The sequence below is a fragment of the Vipera berus genome (assembly GCF_964194415.1).
Source record: "Vipera berus genome assembly, chromosome: 12".
In the NCBI taxonomy this organism is placed as follows: Eukaryota; Metazoa; Chordata; class Lepidosauria; order Squamata; family Viperidae; genus Vipera; species Vipera berus.
Window position 1 is genome coordinate 21,346,096 of NC_138215.1, and position 17,337 is coordinate 21,363,432.

At 40.4% G+C, this 17,337-nt stretch overlaps 1 protein-coding gene across 9 annotated transcripts in view; it reads right to left on the minus strand.

Moving 5' to 3' along the window:
• TCF12 (transcription factor 12) overlaps positions 1-17,237 on the minus strand; it is a 65,096-nt gene extending 47,859 nt beyond the window's left edge. For 7 of the 9 annotated variants that reach the window (XR_014027659.1, XM_081337130.1, XM_081337133.1 and 4 more), the window contains exons 1-4: positions 17,142-17,237; positions 16,528-16,629; positions 16,345-16,417; positions 1,135-1,208 (exon numbers count right to left, since the gene is read on the minus strand). Coding sequence is in view for 8 of the 9 variants with exons in the window: in XM_081337130.1 (XP_081193256.1) it covers positions 1,135-1,208; positions 16,345-16,417; positions 16,528-16,629; positions 17,142-17,180 (288 nt within the window). In the remaining variant the exon portion in view is untranslated. Of the gene's footprint in view, positions 1-1,134; positions 1,209-5,879; positions 5,942-8,948; positions 9,377-16,344; positions 16,418-16,527; positions 16,630-17,141 lie in introns of those variants that run through there. The other 2 variants (XM_081337134.1, XM_081337135.1) reach the window with 2 other exon arrangements.
• Positions 17,238-17,337: the final 100 nt, after the last annotated feature.

A 17,337-nucleotide genomic window follows, 5' to 3' on the forward strand; every position in this document is an offset into this window, starting at 1 on the left:
CATTAAATTAAAATTTCCTAATATTTCTGATAATTACTGTAATCAAAATAATTGAAGTCACTGGGAACTGTAATTAAACATCTGGAGATTATATATTTTTAATCCCACCTTTATTGTTATATAAGTAACTCAAGGTGGCAAACGTACACAATGCTCCTTCTTCCTCCTTCTTGACCCACAACCATCCTGTCAGGTGGGTTGGCCCTAGAATGAGTGACTGGCCCAAAGTCACTCAGCCAGCTTTTGTGCCTAAGGCAGGATTAGAACTCGAGTCTATTTCAAACAAGCATGCTATATTATTGATTCTACAGGTCAGAATTACTTCAATTGCTTTACTGGACTTTCCTAAATAGAACATAATGACAATAAACAAATTTGTAATTTAGTTATTAACTATATTAGAATGAGCTATACATAAGCTCCTTTGGTGAAAACCTTACATCCACATTTTGGCTGGGGGCACCCATGTTTAATGGAAGACCTTCATGAGGAAACTGCAGTCAGGAAAACTGTGGGAAACTTGAGGTTCTCTTGGACAGTAATGAACTCTTGATTCAAACCTCACACTCTCAAACCTGGACAGCTGCTATAACACATTTTCAGATCTGTTCACTCCCTAGCTTGTATCTCATCTTTTGATTAGTTATTTGTGTTGGGAAATAATTTAGAGTTGCTCATTAAAAGCATGTTCAGGAAAGGGCTCAGATATTAGATATTCCTGAAATCAACATTAAAAAGGTAAAGGTAAAGGTTCCCCCACACGTGCGTGCTAGTCGTTTCCGACTCTAGGGGCCGGTGCTCATCTCCGTTTCAAGGCCGAAGAGCCAGCGCTTGTCCGAGGACGTCTCCGTGGTCATGTGGCCGGCATGACTAGACACCAAAGGCGCACGGAGCGCTGTTACCTTCCCACCGGAGTGGTCCCTATTTTTCTATTTGCATTTTTTACGTGCTTTCGAACTGCTAGGTTGGCAGAAGCTGGGACGAGTAACAGGCGCTCGCTCTGCTATGCGGCACTCGGGATTCGACCTGCCAAACTGCCGACCTTCCGATCGACAAGCTCAGCGTCCTAACCCACTGAGCCACCGCGTCCCCAGCTAGAAATCAACATTAGCTACAGTTAAATTATACTCTTACCCTTGTAGGTTCATATGAAGGACTCGACTGACTGCTTGCTGCCCAAGATATCCCTCCTGCTCGTTCCTCCATACCTATCAGTAGAAAGAAAACCCATGCTCTATAATAAAGTGCAAAAATAAAAATAAAAATAAAAATCCTGAGTTGAGATTATGCTCAACTATCAATCTCCTGAAAGCATCCAGAAGATACCCCAGGGCAGCTTTCTCCTGACTATTCACACTCAAATTAGATGACAGCTTATATTAAGTGAGTATATTCTGAAAAAAATGCTTTAAGCTTAGTTACACTGAATCACATTTGCCTGTTGATGACGATTAAGGCAATTGGGGAAGCTCTTCTTTGCATTTTCTTTAATCTGTTTGCCATATAGTAGTATCTGTGATCTTAGAGACTGCAGAGTCAAGCTTGATTGCAAGTCATTCACAAATGTTATGAAACTCAATACTTCCTTGTTCTCGTTATCAAATGCTTTTTGGAAATTTACAAAGTTTGGCAAGGGAAAAAAGTTTAGAGGTACAACTCTGCTGATTCATCTCTAGCTGGTTGTTTTGCATGCTTTCTGGGGCTCTGGATCAACTCTGAACAGGATTCCAAAGAGATGCCTCAGAACAGTGAGAATGTGAATGACATTCCTTCAACCAGAGGTGTTTCTGGGATGTGAGGCAGTTGCAGAAACCTGGGGAAAGATGAGGCTTCTTTAAAACGCTACAGACAAGGGCTCTATGTGAGCTCTGTAAGCTCTGACATACCATTCTGCAAAAAATATCCAAAGTACCGCATACTTATACTGTTTTTGACAGCACTTTCTAACAATATACCAAGAACAAAAACTTCAAGACCGTAATTCTCTGGGTCTACATTCATCATTTATTTTAAATCAGTGCTGAATTGCTTTACTTTTAAGTTCGATAAAGGTGGCTGATTTTACTAGTAAATTTTAGTAACTGTTTTCCTCTAACTTGCCTGGATACACAACTGAACACTTGTGAATAAAAAGAATATAACAACTATGCTAAACTTAATACAGAATGGAACAAAATCTTATGCTAATAAATTGCATGACAAATGACTTGTTTTTGAGAATTCTCTTTATACAGTAATGCCATATGCCGGACTTACTCAAAAAGCACAAAGAAGTGACACATTAAGTGAGAAATACAACTCCATAATTTACAAAAGCAATGGAATCTCATCATATGATATGTACATTATCATTATAAAATGCTAATTTTCTAGAGCACCTCTCAAGAGTCACAGTCCACTATGATTTTGCCACATTTTGCAGCTGACAGTGATGTAATAATTTTATTGTACTTGGTCCAAGGAGTGAGGAAGTGTGGTGGCTAGCACCAACAAAAGCAAAAGTCACCCATGGCATATTCATTCTTTTCTCCATAAGAGAAGGCAAAATGACCACCATAACAAATGCAAACAAAGATCTTTCCTATTCCAATGCAAAGGAAAACAATACATTTAAACGACTGCAAAACCTACAATACACATACTCCTATAGAGAAGAAATAGTGCTACAATTAGCACCTGTAGCTTACATAGATGTAAGCAAGATTCCACTCCAATGAAAGACATTCCATTAAACTCACTTCTTATACTAAATTAGTAGGACTGCCCTCTTCCTCTTGTGATCAAAAGGCAAAACAAGAAATACCAAGTTCTTGGATAGGGAGATCACCAGACAGAAAAATTGTGGCTATGGGGAGAGGAATCAGTCAGGTATTCCCCGCTTTACTTAACAACTTTCACAAACAGGAGGAAATAAGCCAAAGAAATCATTTCACACTCACACAATTCTCATAATCATATTTAAGGATTCAAACAGGGCCAGTAAGTAATTTTCTCCCTAAGCCAAATAACTGGTTTATTAAGTGATCATGCAAAAATGAAAAGCACTGTCTATATATTTCTGTTTCACACAATGGGTCATTATTTTACTGTAATAATCTTCAGCTGATGGTTTTTTACATCTTTAAATATTTTTGATTATGCAATCTGTTGGAAATAGTTTGAAAAGAGTTTTCAGTGTCATGCAAATAACGATAATGTCAAAGTATCACTTTTTTTACTGAATTACTTTCTTACTATTGAATAGCAAACCAGACTCAAAGGTGTAAAGCAAAAAGTCATTGGCTTTGCCAGCCAATCAACTGCACTTGACCCAAATAACACACTTCCCAACAAACAACATTCTATCAAGACCCCCAATTATGATTTTCTAGGAGAGCTGTGAAATCTCACCTGCTTCCTTATTATTTTGCATTTTCACTAGACTGTTCCTGGGTTTTGCCCTTACAGAAAATAAGATTTACTTATGCAAGCCACCTAGATTTGTTTTTTTTACTTTCGTAAGCAAGTCAAGATGCTCTTAATAAGTTGTAACAGGACTGTTGAAAATAGTGTAACTATACTGCTATCACCTGTTCAGACCCTCCATTAGCCCTCTTAAGTGGAAGCAAAACTCATCCCTTCTTCTCCCTTGCTCCCTCCCTCCCCTCAGCTGCTTTCTGCAGCTCAAAACCTAATTACTGCAGAATAAAGTCAAGCATAATGGCCTAAATCAAGGGTCTCCAAACTTGGCCCTTTTATGTGGCTGACGAATTCTGGGAGTTGAAGTCCACAATTCATAAAATGGCCAAGTTTGAAGACCCCTGCCCTAATCGATCTTTGGCAGAAACAGGAATATACTGTACATACATCAAAAAGTAGTCCATTAAGTTTACTTAATATTTCAAAATTCCTCCATTCCAATGCGAATTCTTTTAACTAAAGCATATAAATTAACAGGAAAAAGTATGCAGAGCAATAATAGTATTAATAAAATATTTTTTTCAAAAAGGGGGAAAAAAGGCTATGCAAAATTATTTCATAAACACTTCCCAAAACTGACCCAATTGCTCATCTTCTTGCTTCTGGGACACACACTTCAAGCAAGAAATCTACTCTAGGCAGTTACCGCATATCAGCAATCCACTGTTTCAAATCAAGTACAGATTTATTTATCCAATGTCCATTGCTTTATCATCCCTATGAATGAAACACCACTCTTCAGTCTTCAAGTGTTTTAAATATTAGGGATGTAATATTCAAACATCTTTATCCGTAACCATCAATTCAAAGTCTTTTTAACAATTCTTTGACTTTTAGCTGAAAACACAGTAATACCAAGTTAGGATTGTAATGCCTCGACTTTATTTCTACCAAGGCAACTGCAACACATTATTATTGAGCATTCTTTAAAGTGCCAGATATATCTGAAAGAGAATTTTCTATTGTACTTTTATTATAAAATTAAAATTTTATATTGTTCAAGGCCAACTTCCATCGCTTTACAAAAGCACAACACCCATGCTCATTATCCCAAAGCTTACATGAAATTCATGCTAATTATGTTATCATCTTTCTTCAACTTCTTATAAAAGTAGATTATTTGCATAGGAGCTTCAATCCATTTTTCCAAAGCTTTTAGCAACTGCAAGATTTCACAAATAGCAATCAAACTATGATCCCAAATAAACAAATAGTCCAAGAAGCTGAATAAACTGCCAAAATAGTAAACCAAAACTTTAAAAAACAAAAACCCTTCATCTGAATTTTAACTGAAGTAATGTAAAAAATTTAGTAGCAATTGATTTTTCCCATATTGAGTTTTTTATGGCTAAAATAGTCAACATTCTACCTGCCACCTATTGTTGTCCACATGGAACTTGCCATATTAATTCCAGTCAAAGTTAAGGAAAACGTACATAGGTTTAGAAAAGCCTTCCTTGTTTCATTCCAAGTAGGTCTTTACCAAGCATGTGACTTCCTATGTAGGTAACCCTCAACTTATGAACACAAATGAGTCTGGAATTTTGGTCATACATTGTTGAGTCATGTGACTGGATTCAATTTCACAAATGTTTTCATGAGTTGATAAATCAGTCATCATGATTAAGTGAATCACCTGGTTTTTAAGTCCAAATCCAGGTTTTCTAATGGGTGTTTTTTGCTGGAAAATGGCAAAAAGTATTGCAAAATGTGATCATGTGGCCGTAGGACCTCTGTAACTGATTGTAAATGTGAGCCAGTTGCCAAGTGCCCATAATGCAATCACATGACTGTAGAGGTGGTGTGGTGTTACTTAAAGGATGGGTCATAAGTAATTTTTCTGAGTCCCTCATAACTCTGAATGGTTAAGTAACCATTTGCAAATCGAGGACTAACTGTATGTCAGAAATGATTTATAGGATGCCATTATCTGCCATACTGACATGCTTTCTTGAAGGATATAAAACTATCTGACACCAAGATAGAGTCTTTAATCATATTCTCTCTTTGGCAAAGTCCTACTTAATTGGAGTAGCATATAAAACCCAGGAAACAAATGCGTAAAGTAGAAATACAAAATAAAAAAAGTGATTTGATCAGAAACTAGAACATTCTTAATTTTCTTTTAAATGCTAGTCATCAGACTTTGTTTTTTGAAATTCTCTCCAATTTCAAATGTAGTTTTACATTTTGAGGGCGAAAAGATAATTAAACTAAGGTCATAGGTGATGCATGTAGTTTCTCTTGCCTTTGATTTTATCTGACTCCTACACCCAACACTAATGAAACATTTTTTTTAAGATCACAGGATCTGATGTTAAACTTTCTATTCTTTTGCACAAGTCTCTCTCCTTAGAAGCCATTCTGCACTTTCCAGTTCTATTGCTCCTATATTAGAGGTGAGGTGGGTTATATCTTACTTGCTTATTCTGTTTCATGGAGTTCTTCTATATCATCCAAGACGCTTGGGTACAGTTGTTCCCTGCAAGCAGATGGAGACAGCAACAAATACAATTTTTTAATGGCAACATCCCCACGTGAGGGGAATTTACAGGATCAAAATCCTAATTCTTCCGAGAAAAGTAAATAAACCCATTATGAGACACGGTATTAGGTGATGTCAAAATAATTGTGTAGATGTTAAAATTACAACTTAGGTCATCCCTACCCTAGATAATATATTAATTGTTAAATTTATATGAACATCTGAATGAAGGAGGGAGAGCTGGGCAACTCTCATGGAACCCAGAAAGGAGTCCCAGGCAGGCTGGCTAAAAAAGCATAGCAGATGGGAATACGGGAAATGACACTACCAAAAATCCAACGAGTGCCAGGCTAGGGAAGGCTTGATCAGAGTCCCTTCTTAGAAAACAATACACCTTTGCAACCACACTTAATTCCGTATGAAATACTTAAGAGCACATAATGAGGCCTGGATTATTTTCTTAAATACAGTTCCTTTTAAGCAAGTGGCTTCCACTTGGTATGTTAATTACTGTTAAGTCTTAAGCATGTTACTGTCTGTGTTTCTTTGAAATACAGTATTTCTGTTCCAGTGCAAATGAGAGAAGCAGCCATCAGTTAATTACAGTGTACTTCCAATATTCAAAGTGCCACCAAAACTCAATATTTAACATAGCTTTGAAATTTAATCCTCAACACACCCTTTGGAAGTCAAAGACTATTGTGATTGCTTTAAAAACTAAAATTATACCCATACTAAAATTATACCCACACTGAATCTCATAAAAATGTTAAAACCTTAATGACAGAAAACAAGGAATTAACTTTGGTTGCTAACGAATCCACCCTTGCCTTTGTTTGGAGGTTTGTAATAGAAAAAGCAGATGCCAGACCTTTAGCATCACTAAACAGTGAAGGTTGTAAACATGTGCTCTATCTATTGCAATGTTTCCAATTTAATGTAATATCCAATCAAAGTTCAACAGCTTCAACACATCTATATAGTTAAGTCACAAGACAGCCCTTCCAAGAGAAGCTGCCTGGTGGATCATTGCTCGTTGGCAACAATGGTGGCCGTAGAAGTGGATTCTGCTTTAACATGCCCAACAAAAGTTATCCAGACAGATTGATCCTTGCTATCAACCCAGACAAGATCACAAACTGATCAAATGCTTTATCCAAAACCTCTTAAATGTGCATCATTGAATTTTAACAGATCAACTTGAACAGTCAAACTTTAATCATCAATAAGGTCCTACAGTACTATCAAAGCTAACACAAATAAACTTTTATGTACCATAATTCACTTTGGTAAATATTTATATGCAGAGATGTAAAAATAATTAAAAATGTTTTCTTTTTCAATAGTTGAAATTTGCAGCAAGCACTAATAATCTGATTCAGTTCTCAGTCTTCAGGATACCTGATAATAGTATTTTCTTTCATTTAAGAAGGCTTTTCAAAAGCCTTTTAATGTCAAAACTTTTAAAGCCAAAGAGCAACGTTTCCCTTTTTAATTGCTTCTTTAAATATTTTCCAGAAATAAAAATTTGGACTTTTATTTAAATATGTACAACACTTTCCCATCTTAATGTACAAAAGAACTCCACATAGGTACACTAAATTCAACTAAAAACATTTTAAAATTAGCCGCAAATAACTAATCAACCATGTAGCATCATAAAGTAATTCTGCTAAAGAAAATTCCCAGGAGAATAAAAAACAAACAATAAGCCCTACGATAAAGTAAAATTGGTTCATTTAGTCATTTTTCAATCTGGTTTAGTTGGGATGGCTGCAAAGGTCCCAATCCTATATTCAAATAAATAAAAAATTATCCTGGGAATAAATTCATTAAGCATTTGTTTCTTGCAGGTACTGCTGCTATATCCTTAAGAGAATAATTGATACTGCTTTTTTCATGTTTTTTGTAGTTAAAAAAAATTGCCAATAGCAGCTAACATGGTCCTCCTCAGATTCCTACTGAGATTCCTATTGGGCTGTTCCCCAGTCCACCAAGTTTATTATTTTTATTGTACTATTGAATGTTAGATTTTTTAAAAGTGGTGCATAACACAATAGACAATACATAATTTTATAATTAAAGTTATATGCAAACATAAATATAAAAATAGTAAGATTATACACACACACACACACACACACACACACACACACACCCCTTGTGCCTTAATTTCTTTGGCTTATTATATCTTGCTCCCTTTCTGCACTTTAAATGAAGTTAAAAGCACTGTATATATCTATATACCCGGGCACGGCTAATACTTCATTTTTACTTCATTGTTTCATCAGAGGAAAACTGTTTTTTCAGGAGTCTATAGTCCATTGCTTGAAATAGCATTTCTGGCTTCCACAATAATATATTCAAGAATTACATCTCATTTGATTTTTTTAAAAAAATCTGCTAAATGAAACAAAATATACCACGCTATTAGGAAGAAAAATTTTTGATCAACATTTCACTGCATGAAAAACCAGGTCATACACATAAGACTGAAAACTATCTAAATGCAACAAGCCAGGTATAGCATGTTTAAGGAACAATATGCAAAATTTCTGTATGTAGTTATTAGTCAGCCTACGAGAGTAGGAAAACCAGGAGCGTTAAATATTACACAATATATTATAGTTTAAATGTCAGGGAAGGAATTAATCTAGAAGCCTAAGAATCCTGTTTTGAAATTTTAGCAGTATAATTCAGTATGTAGCCTTCAGGATTTTGTTTACCCAACAGTGTAACAATCACTGCAAGGGGTGATTGTTAATATTTTCAAGGACTGATTGAAAATTGATGTTATTTTTCCCCAAGTAATTGCTGACAAACTGAATATTTCTTATATAATTGATATGAGAAGCTTTTATGTAGAAAGAAATTAGTATTATAGGATACCAAGAGTAAACACATCTCTGAGAGATAAAGGCTGGATTCCTTGGAAGAGGAGGGCAGGGCTGTTCACTAGATTAAATACACATACACACATCTAAGACCTAACTAACCAACTAACCTTGTTATCTTTCCCTTTTCACTCCTACTAGCTAATATCATCATCATCATCATCTTCTTCTTCTTGCCTCCTCTTTATCCAGGTTCATCTCTTTTTTTTCCTTTCCTCCTCACGAAAACTCACTAGTTGTAACAGCTTCCATTTCTTGAAAGTGGCTGGTTTGTTTGCAAAAGAGGCTGACTGATACTTGCAGATGGGCTCAACTGATTTTGTAGACAGATATGCTTTGAAGGGCAAATCATTTTGTTTATTAATTGATAGGATTTCAAGTGAAATAACGTATAACTAAACATATTACATGTGGAAATAAAAATCCACTGTTCATTTATTTTATTTTCAAATATTACTCATATAATATTTGAGCTGAGAAACTCAGTTTTCCCCTGAACAATAAAGACGCAAACAATATATAACCATTTTTTAAAAAACTGGGTGAAGAAGAACTAAAGAGCCTCTTGTTGCAGGTGAAGAAGGAGAGTGCAAAACTTGGGTTGAAACTTAACATTAAGAAAACCAAGATCATGGCATCTGGCCCTCTCAATTCCTGGCAAATAGATGGGGAAGAAATGGAGGTAGTGACAGATTTTATTTTCCTGGGCTCCAAGATCACTGCAGATGGGGACTGTAGCCAAGAAATTAAAAGACGCTTGCTCCTGGGGAGGAAAGCCATGGCAAATCTAGACAGCACACTAAAAAGCAGAGACATCACCCTGTCAACAAAAGTGCGTATAGTCAAGGCTATGGTCTTCCCAGTTGCAACGTATGGCAGTGAAAGTTGGACCATAAGAAAGGCTGAGCGCCAAAGAATTGAGGCCTTTGAACTGTGGTGCTGGAGAAGACTCCTGCGAGTCCCTTGGACCGCAAGGCGATCAAACCGGTCAGTCCTAGAGGAGATCAATCCTGACTGCTCTTTAGAAGGCCAGATCCTGAAGCTAAAACTCAAGTACTTTGGCCACCTAATGAGAAGGAAGGACTCACTGGAGAAGAGCCTAATGCTGGGAAAGATCGAGGGCAATAGAAGAAGGGGACGACAGAGAATGAGGTGGCTGGATGGAGTCACTGAAGCAGTAGGCGTGAGCTTAAATGGACTCCAGAAGATGGTAGAGGACAGGAAGGCCTGGAGGAATGTTGTCCATAGGGTCGCGATGGGTCGGACACGACTTCGCAGCTAACAACAACACAGAGGTCCCCAACCTTTTGGGCACCAGGACCAGTTACGTGGAGACAGTGCTTTTTTTTGTTAAAAAAAAACCAAAGATGCCATAACTCACACGTCATACAACCCGCCTTGTCTACCCTACAAGGTTTACCTTTTTTTAGTATATCTAACAGACTAGGATTTTGTTCAATGTAAGTTAATACTATTAATGTTACCATGCACTGTGTGGCTTTAAATTAATTTAAATTAAAATAAATATTTATTTAAATAAAAAAATTATTTATTTATAATTATTTAAATGAAATTGGCCCAATAAAACAAAATTTGGTTGCTTGTGAAAGACTGAATTATTTTTAAGTTGTCAAACAAGGTGGAAAAATTTACATTTGGAGTTTAATATGGATATTGACTAGAAACAAATTAAAGCTGAAACTTTGTCAATGAACATATTACTTTTAATTTACTTTTAAGTTAAACCCAATTTAATATAGATTCAATTAAACCTCATATTATAGGTCTACCTTTACATCTGAACAATACATAATATATATTATTAGTAGTAGTAATACCTCCAAATCACAAGACATTGGCTTTATTCTTATTTTCCCCCTCTGCAGTTATAAAGTATAAAAGACTAAAAAGAGATTTTCGTAGACATCCCAGGCTTTGAACTACCCAAGGAACTGAAACAGTGAAGTTTCCATGTCAGCCACCTTTCTTTCCTCTCGCCTCTTTTTAACCTCACACTCCACCTTCTGTAAGGGAAGGCAAAAGGCTCGCTCACCCTCTCATGAAAGATGGCCTCTATGTTTATGTGTCTCCCACCGCCACCATCAGCTTCCACACCACATGGTCTGACTCAGCCAATCAAGCCATGTTCTGGCTGTCGTGCTCTGGTGCCTCATGGCTCCTCCTAGAGGAGGTGGACCACATCAGAGGGGACCCCGCTCGCACTGTACCGCCAGCGGAGCATTTTCAAAAACAAATGATAGGAAGGGAAATAATAGGAAAAGAACGTAACTCTGGAAAACCCGTCGAAAAAAGGTGCCGGAACGCTGTTCCAGTGCATTCTATGACAAAAAAAGCCCTGCGTGGAGAGAGGTTTTTCGGCGGACTGGAGGGGACGTGGTTCTGTGTGTCACCTGCATCCTGTGGATGGGGCTTTCCTTGTTTGTACGGACCAGTTGCTGGCATGTCCACGGACTGGGGGTTTGGGACCCCTGTTCTATTACACACATCAGTCAACATTAGCTCTATTAAATCAATCTGGTTTTTTAATTTCAGGTGGAATATTTTGATTACAAAAAATGGATTAAGCCATTTTTAAATGTTATTGCATTCACAATAAATAGCATATTTCTTCCAACAATTAAAATGTGCTTCATATGTTAACTTTTAAAGATTAACTACAGACTAAACTGTTTTTCACATAAAATTGACTTGGGAATATTTTTCTCACATGAGAGAAGTAGTTTGTTGTACCTACTTAGTTGCAATTTGGCCCAATTTTGGCAGTCTTAACAATTTCACCTATCTGCAACTGACAAATGCAAACCAGACTTCAATATCTGTGTAAGGTTGTTCATGTACAGGGAGTGCAGAATTATTAGGCAAATGAGTATTTTGACCACATCATCCTCTTTATGCATGTTGTCTTACTCCAAGCTGTATAGGCTCGAAAGCCTACTACCAAGTAAGCATATTAGGTGATGTGCATCTCTGTAATGAGAAGGGGTGTGGTCTAATGACATCAACACCCTGTATCAGGTGTGCATAATTATTAGGCAACTTCCTTTCCTTTGGCAAAATGGGTCAAAAGAAAGACTTGACAGGCTCAGAAAAGTCAAAAATAGTGAGATATCTTGCAGAGGGATGCAGCACTCTTAAAATTGCAAAGCTTCTGAAGCGTGATCATCGAACAATCAAGCGTTTCATTCAAAATAGTCAACAGGGTCGCAAGAAGCGTGTGGAGAAACCAAGGCGCAAAATAACTGCCCATGAACTGAGAAAAGTCAAGCGTGCAGCTGCCAAGATGCCACTTGCCACCAGTTTGGCCATATTTCAGAGCTGCAACATCACTGGAGTGCCCAAAAGCACAAGGTGTGCAATACTCAGAGACATGGCCAAGGTAAGAAAGGCTGAAAGACGACCACCACTGAACAAGACACACAAGCTGAAACGTCAAGACTGGGCCAAGAAATATCTCAAGACTGATTTTTCTAAGGTTTTATGGACTGATGAAATGAGAGTGAGTCTTGATGGGCCAGATGGATGGGCCCGTGGCTGGATTGGTAAAGGGCAGAGAGCTCCAGTCCGACTCAGACGCCAGCAAGGTGGAGGTGGAGTACTGGTTTGGGCTGGTATCATCAAAGATGAGCTTGTGGGGCCTTTTCGGGTTGAGGATGGAGTCAAGCTCAACTCCCAGTCCTACTGCCAGTTTCTGGAAGACACCTTCTTCAAGCAGTGGTACAGGAAGAAGTCTGCATCCTTCAAGAAAAACATGATTTTCATGCAGGACAATGCTCCATCACACGCGTCCAAGTACTCCACAGCGTGGCTGGCAAGAAAGGGTATAAAAGAAGGAAATCTAATGACATGGCCTCCTTGTTCACCTGATCTGAACCCCATTGAGAACCTGTGGTCCATCATCAAATGTGAGATTTACAAGGAGGGAAAACAGTACACCTCTCTGAACAGTGTCTGGGAGGCTGTGGTTGCTGCTGCACGCAATGTTGATGGTGAACAGATCAAAACACTGACAGAATCCATGGATGGCAGGCTTTTGAGTGTCCTTGCAAAGAAAGGTGGCTATATTGGTCACTGATTTGTTTTTGTTATGTTTTTGAATGACAGAAATGTATATTTGTGAATGTTGAGATGTTATATTGGTTTCACTGGTAAAAATAAATAATTGAAATGGGTATATATTTGTTTTTTGTTAAGTTGCCTAATAATTATGCACAGTAATAGTCACCTGCACACACAGATATCCCCCTAAAATAGCTATAACTAAAAACAAACTAAAAACTACTTCCAAAAATATTCAGCTTTGATATTAATGAGTTTTTTGGGTTCATTGAGAACATGGTTGTTGTTCAATAATAAAATTAATCCTCAAAAATACAACTTGCCTAATAATTCTGCACTCCCTGTATTTGCAATTGTGGTTTATTTTTGGTTATTTGTGCATATACATTTTTAAAGAGTTAGAATAAGGTTGGTTGTGTGGTTGTACTTCCCCATGTACCCAGTCTCTTTCAATTCTTTCAATTAATGGTCAAATTATTCCAAACAACGGGAGTAAAAGTGAAGCAAGAATGCCCCATGCAAATAGGTTGGTTCAACAATATTGGTTAGAACAGAGCAAGGAGAAATGAATGTAGGTACTGTACATTGGACAGACAACTGTGTTGGCCCACAGACTCCACAATCTAGATACTGAATTCCAACAAACTCAAGGGATTATTTATGATCTGATTACGGTATCTACAAGTTTACACTGGCACAGAACTCCTGCAACTAATGCTGCTGATATTGAAATAAGTTTATAAATTCTCTAATTTGAGAATTTAATTTTGGGTTGTTATAGCCTGATAAGAATTTCTCTGGACATAGTAATTATGTATAAGCATTGCTTTGCTAATAGTGCAAATTAACTAGTTAAAAAAAGAGTTCTGAAAGGAAGTACAGATAGTTCACTTACAACAGTAGTGACCATCTGAAGTTACCATGGCATTGAAAACGTAACTTATGACTTTTTCACACTTATGACCATTGCAGCATCCCTATGGTCATGTGATCAACACTTTCCCACTGGAATATATTTATGACGGTGCACTGTCCTGGGGTCATTGCAACCTTCTGATAATAAAGAATTAGAGGAACACCCTAAGGAGAATTACTGGAAATACTTTAATCAATACTGTGCTCATTTCACTTTGTCAAACTGTCAGAAGAATAAGCAAATAGTATGTAAGAAACAAATACAATTTAAATTATTTAATATTAGAGTATTAGAGAACAATTGTGTAAGAATTTAATACTAGAATTGTCAGTTGTCATGCAAGTTTACATGACATCAGACACAAGAGTAACCAGCAAATCTATTGTATAAGACAGCTGAGCTGCAAATACTGGCCATGAAGTACCTACTACAAAATACTGAAGCATGCTCTTCAATGAGCAGAAAACTCTGTTTTCTAATTTTGCTAAAGAACAAAGGCATCCTAGCATTACAAGGATAAGAAACAGACAGACGTTTTGACCCAGCCAAAATACAACTTCTCCCTTCAGAGGCAAAGAATCTTTGAACTCAACAAATCAGTTGGCAATCTACCTGAAATAACAAACTAAACTAATCAAGTTCTGGAAATATATACCCAACTGCAAATCAAATTATTTAATTTTCAGCAATTAGAATAATTTAGTAATGATATGAAAGATATTTTTACACTGAAGACAATGACCTGAAAAAATAAAGATATAAAAGAAGTTGTGCTATAATTTTAAAAATACAAAAATACAATGAAAAGCTTTATAAGGCACATTTTACTGTATAGATATGATTTAGAATAGGAATTTAAAGTGCTGAAAGGCATTTTTTCCATGTTTAAAATAGAAAGTGTTTTTGATTCCATGTAAGCACTGTATTAATATTTATCACATGCTCCTAAAACTGAATACTGATATTTAATTTTGTCAAATCCAATTTTCAGATTCAGTCACAAAATCCATCAATTATGCAAAATGTGAAAAAGAACGTGTATGTAGTAGGAACATGCAACATTTTTAGTTAATACTCAGCATACAGAACATACGTGCAAAGTTTACCAGTATGAAACATCAAGATTTGGCAAGGAAATTACTAAATCAACTCCTCCAAAAAGGTAAGCTGTATTTACAATTAGGTCAGAAGCGTATTTTTTAAAAACATAGTCCATCCTTCTACGATTATCAACTATAGAAAACGTTTAAGATGTTAAAAAATTATGCACATATTGATGTAACAGAAGCATTTGCTCTTTTATAGAAAGTAATTGAAGTGATGGAAAAAGAAAACTCAGGATACCCACACGTGCAGATTGCTAGCTTGCAGCTTTGCTAATTTTCACTGCAATTTCTAGACAGATGATAGTACAGGAAATTCTTTCTCAAGCATCAAGAAAAACAGAAAGCCTAATTATCATTAATTACTTCTGCTTTTTACGCTAATGATTAAATCTAGCTCAACATACAGTATTACCAATGTATTACTGTATAGTAGGGAAGCATGTTTATCAACCAATCACTTGGGATAAGACGGTTAGCTTTAGTAACAGTATTTGGACCACAAGATCAAGTATTTCTGCTTCGTTTGTCATGGGTTGTAAAACTAGGTTGAGACCCCCTGGTGGGTCACAAGCATGAAGGGGGGGAAGGTTCACCACTTTTGGAAAAAAAACCTACCAGGCTTGCCAAAGCAAAGGGAGGCCTCAATCCAAACTAGCTCTGGCTCCCCCATTTGGCCCACGAGCAGAGGAAGCGAGTGCTGACAGCACCCCCAGCCCTCCCTCGGCTCAGCCCTCAGCCTCTGGCTTCCCATGCTGCCTACAGGGCTGGCATACGTCTCCCTGCCCAGCCCTCACACCAAGCATTCGTGGCTTTTGTTCCTTGGAAAGATCCAGACGTCCTCCCCTGACTTTGGGGGTGCTGCTGCAGAATACCGGGCTGAGCCATCAAGCGAGATTAAGCCTTAATAAGGACTAGTGCCCCCAACAGGCCCAGATCCACGGGGGCAACGTCACGGGGCAACCTCTTTGTGCGGAGGGAGGCCCAGGCTGACCTTCCCCCGGGAACCCCCTCCCCCCGAGGGGTCAGCGCAATGAACGGCTTTCGTCGCCTGAGAGCGTTTCTTCTTCGGACGCGTTTGCGGGGCCGCCCAACAACCCCTGGAAACCACCTGACCCCAAAGGCCCGAAGCCCGAGCGGAGCAACCGGAAAAGCCTCTCTTCGGCCGGCCAAAGCAGCCCGAGGAGGCGCTTCTCGTTCCGCCCGCGCAACCCTCCGGCTGCTGCCCGCGGCCCCGCTCGCTTTCTCCCCGCATTACCTCAGCAGCCATTGAAACCCGGCACCCCGGTTGCGGAAGGGCCTCCGCCAACGCAGCACCCACCGCCCGCTACGCGAGCCGCCGCGGGGCCCGTCGCGCCCGAGAGGCCGCCCGGCTGCAGCCACGCGGGGCTCCTTCCCGCAGGGCCTCACCTGCCCCGCCGAACTGGCTGCTCCCCAGGGTGGTGGGCCGGGCCTTCCCGCGGTTCACGGGCGGCGAGAACATCTGCAGCGGGGGGGGGAGAGAGAGAGAGAGAGAGAGACGCGGCTCCTCAGCGGGGATGCGCGGGGCGGCCCGGGGTGGGGAGCCGCCCCCGCCGCCCGCGCAGGGCCTACCGCGCTGAAGTCCAGCAGGTCGCTCAGCTCCTTGTCGGTGCCGATGGCGGCCAGGCGCTGCTGCTGCTGCTGCTGCGGGTTCATCTTGGCCTCCGCCGCCACCTGCGGGACGGGCGCCGACCGTCAGCGGAGAGGCCGCCCAAGCCGCACAAAGGCCGGCCCTCGCCCCGTCGCCCGCTTCGAGGACCCCCGCCGCAGCCGGGCCGCGAGAGGCGGGCGAGGTGGCCTCTCCGACCCGTCCCAGCCGGGGCCACCTTCCTCTTGCCGCCCGCGGCCCTGCCAGAAAGCGCGGCCTCCCAGGCGAACTCTTGGGCCGCCGCAGCACCGCCACGTCGCGCCGCCCGCCCGGGATCCCTCCGCGCGGGGCGGGGCTTGGCCTTGCCCCGCCCGCGCGCCCCGCCCATCGCCGGCCGGCCGCGGCGCCAGCAGTGCCGGAAAAGGGCCGGCGGGGCCGCGGCAAAAAGGCGACGCCAGCGGGGCTGCGGTGGGCAAGGGGAGGGGAGGCGCCGTTCGCCCGCCTGCAGCCGAGGCCGGGTCTGCGCCTCGCGGAGGCTGCCGGGCGCCTTGCCAGGCTCGGGGCCCTTCCGTAGCGCAGCCCCATCGAGGCTCCCGACCTCTTCAGGAGCTGCCGTGCCCCGACGCCTCGCCCGCATTACGCCGATCCCTGCCCGGAGCGATCGCGGCGAGGGGCGGCGGCGGCGGCCCGCGGGCTGGAGCTCTCGGGCGCCCCGGACAGGCCCCGCCCCCGCCCTGTTGCGCTTGCGTCGCCCCGCCCCGCCCCGCGCCAGCCCGCCCCGCCCCCGCGCTCTC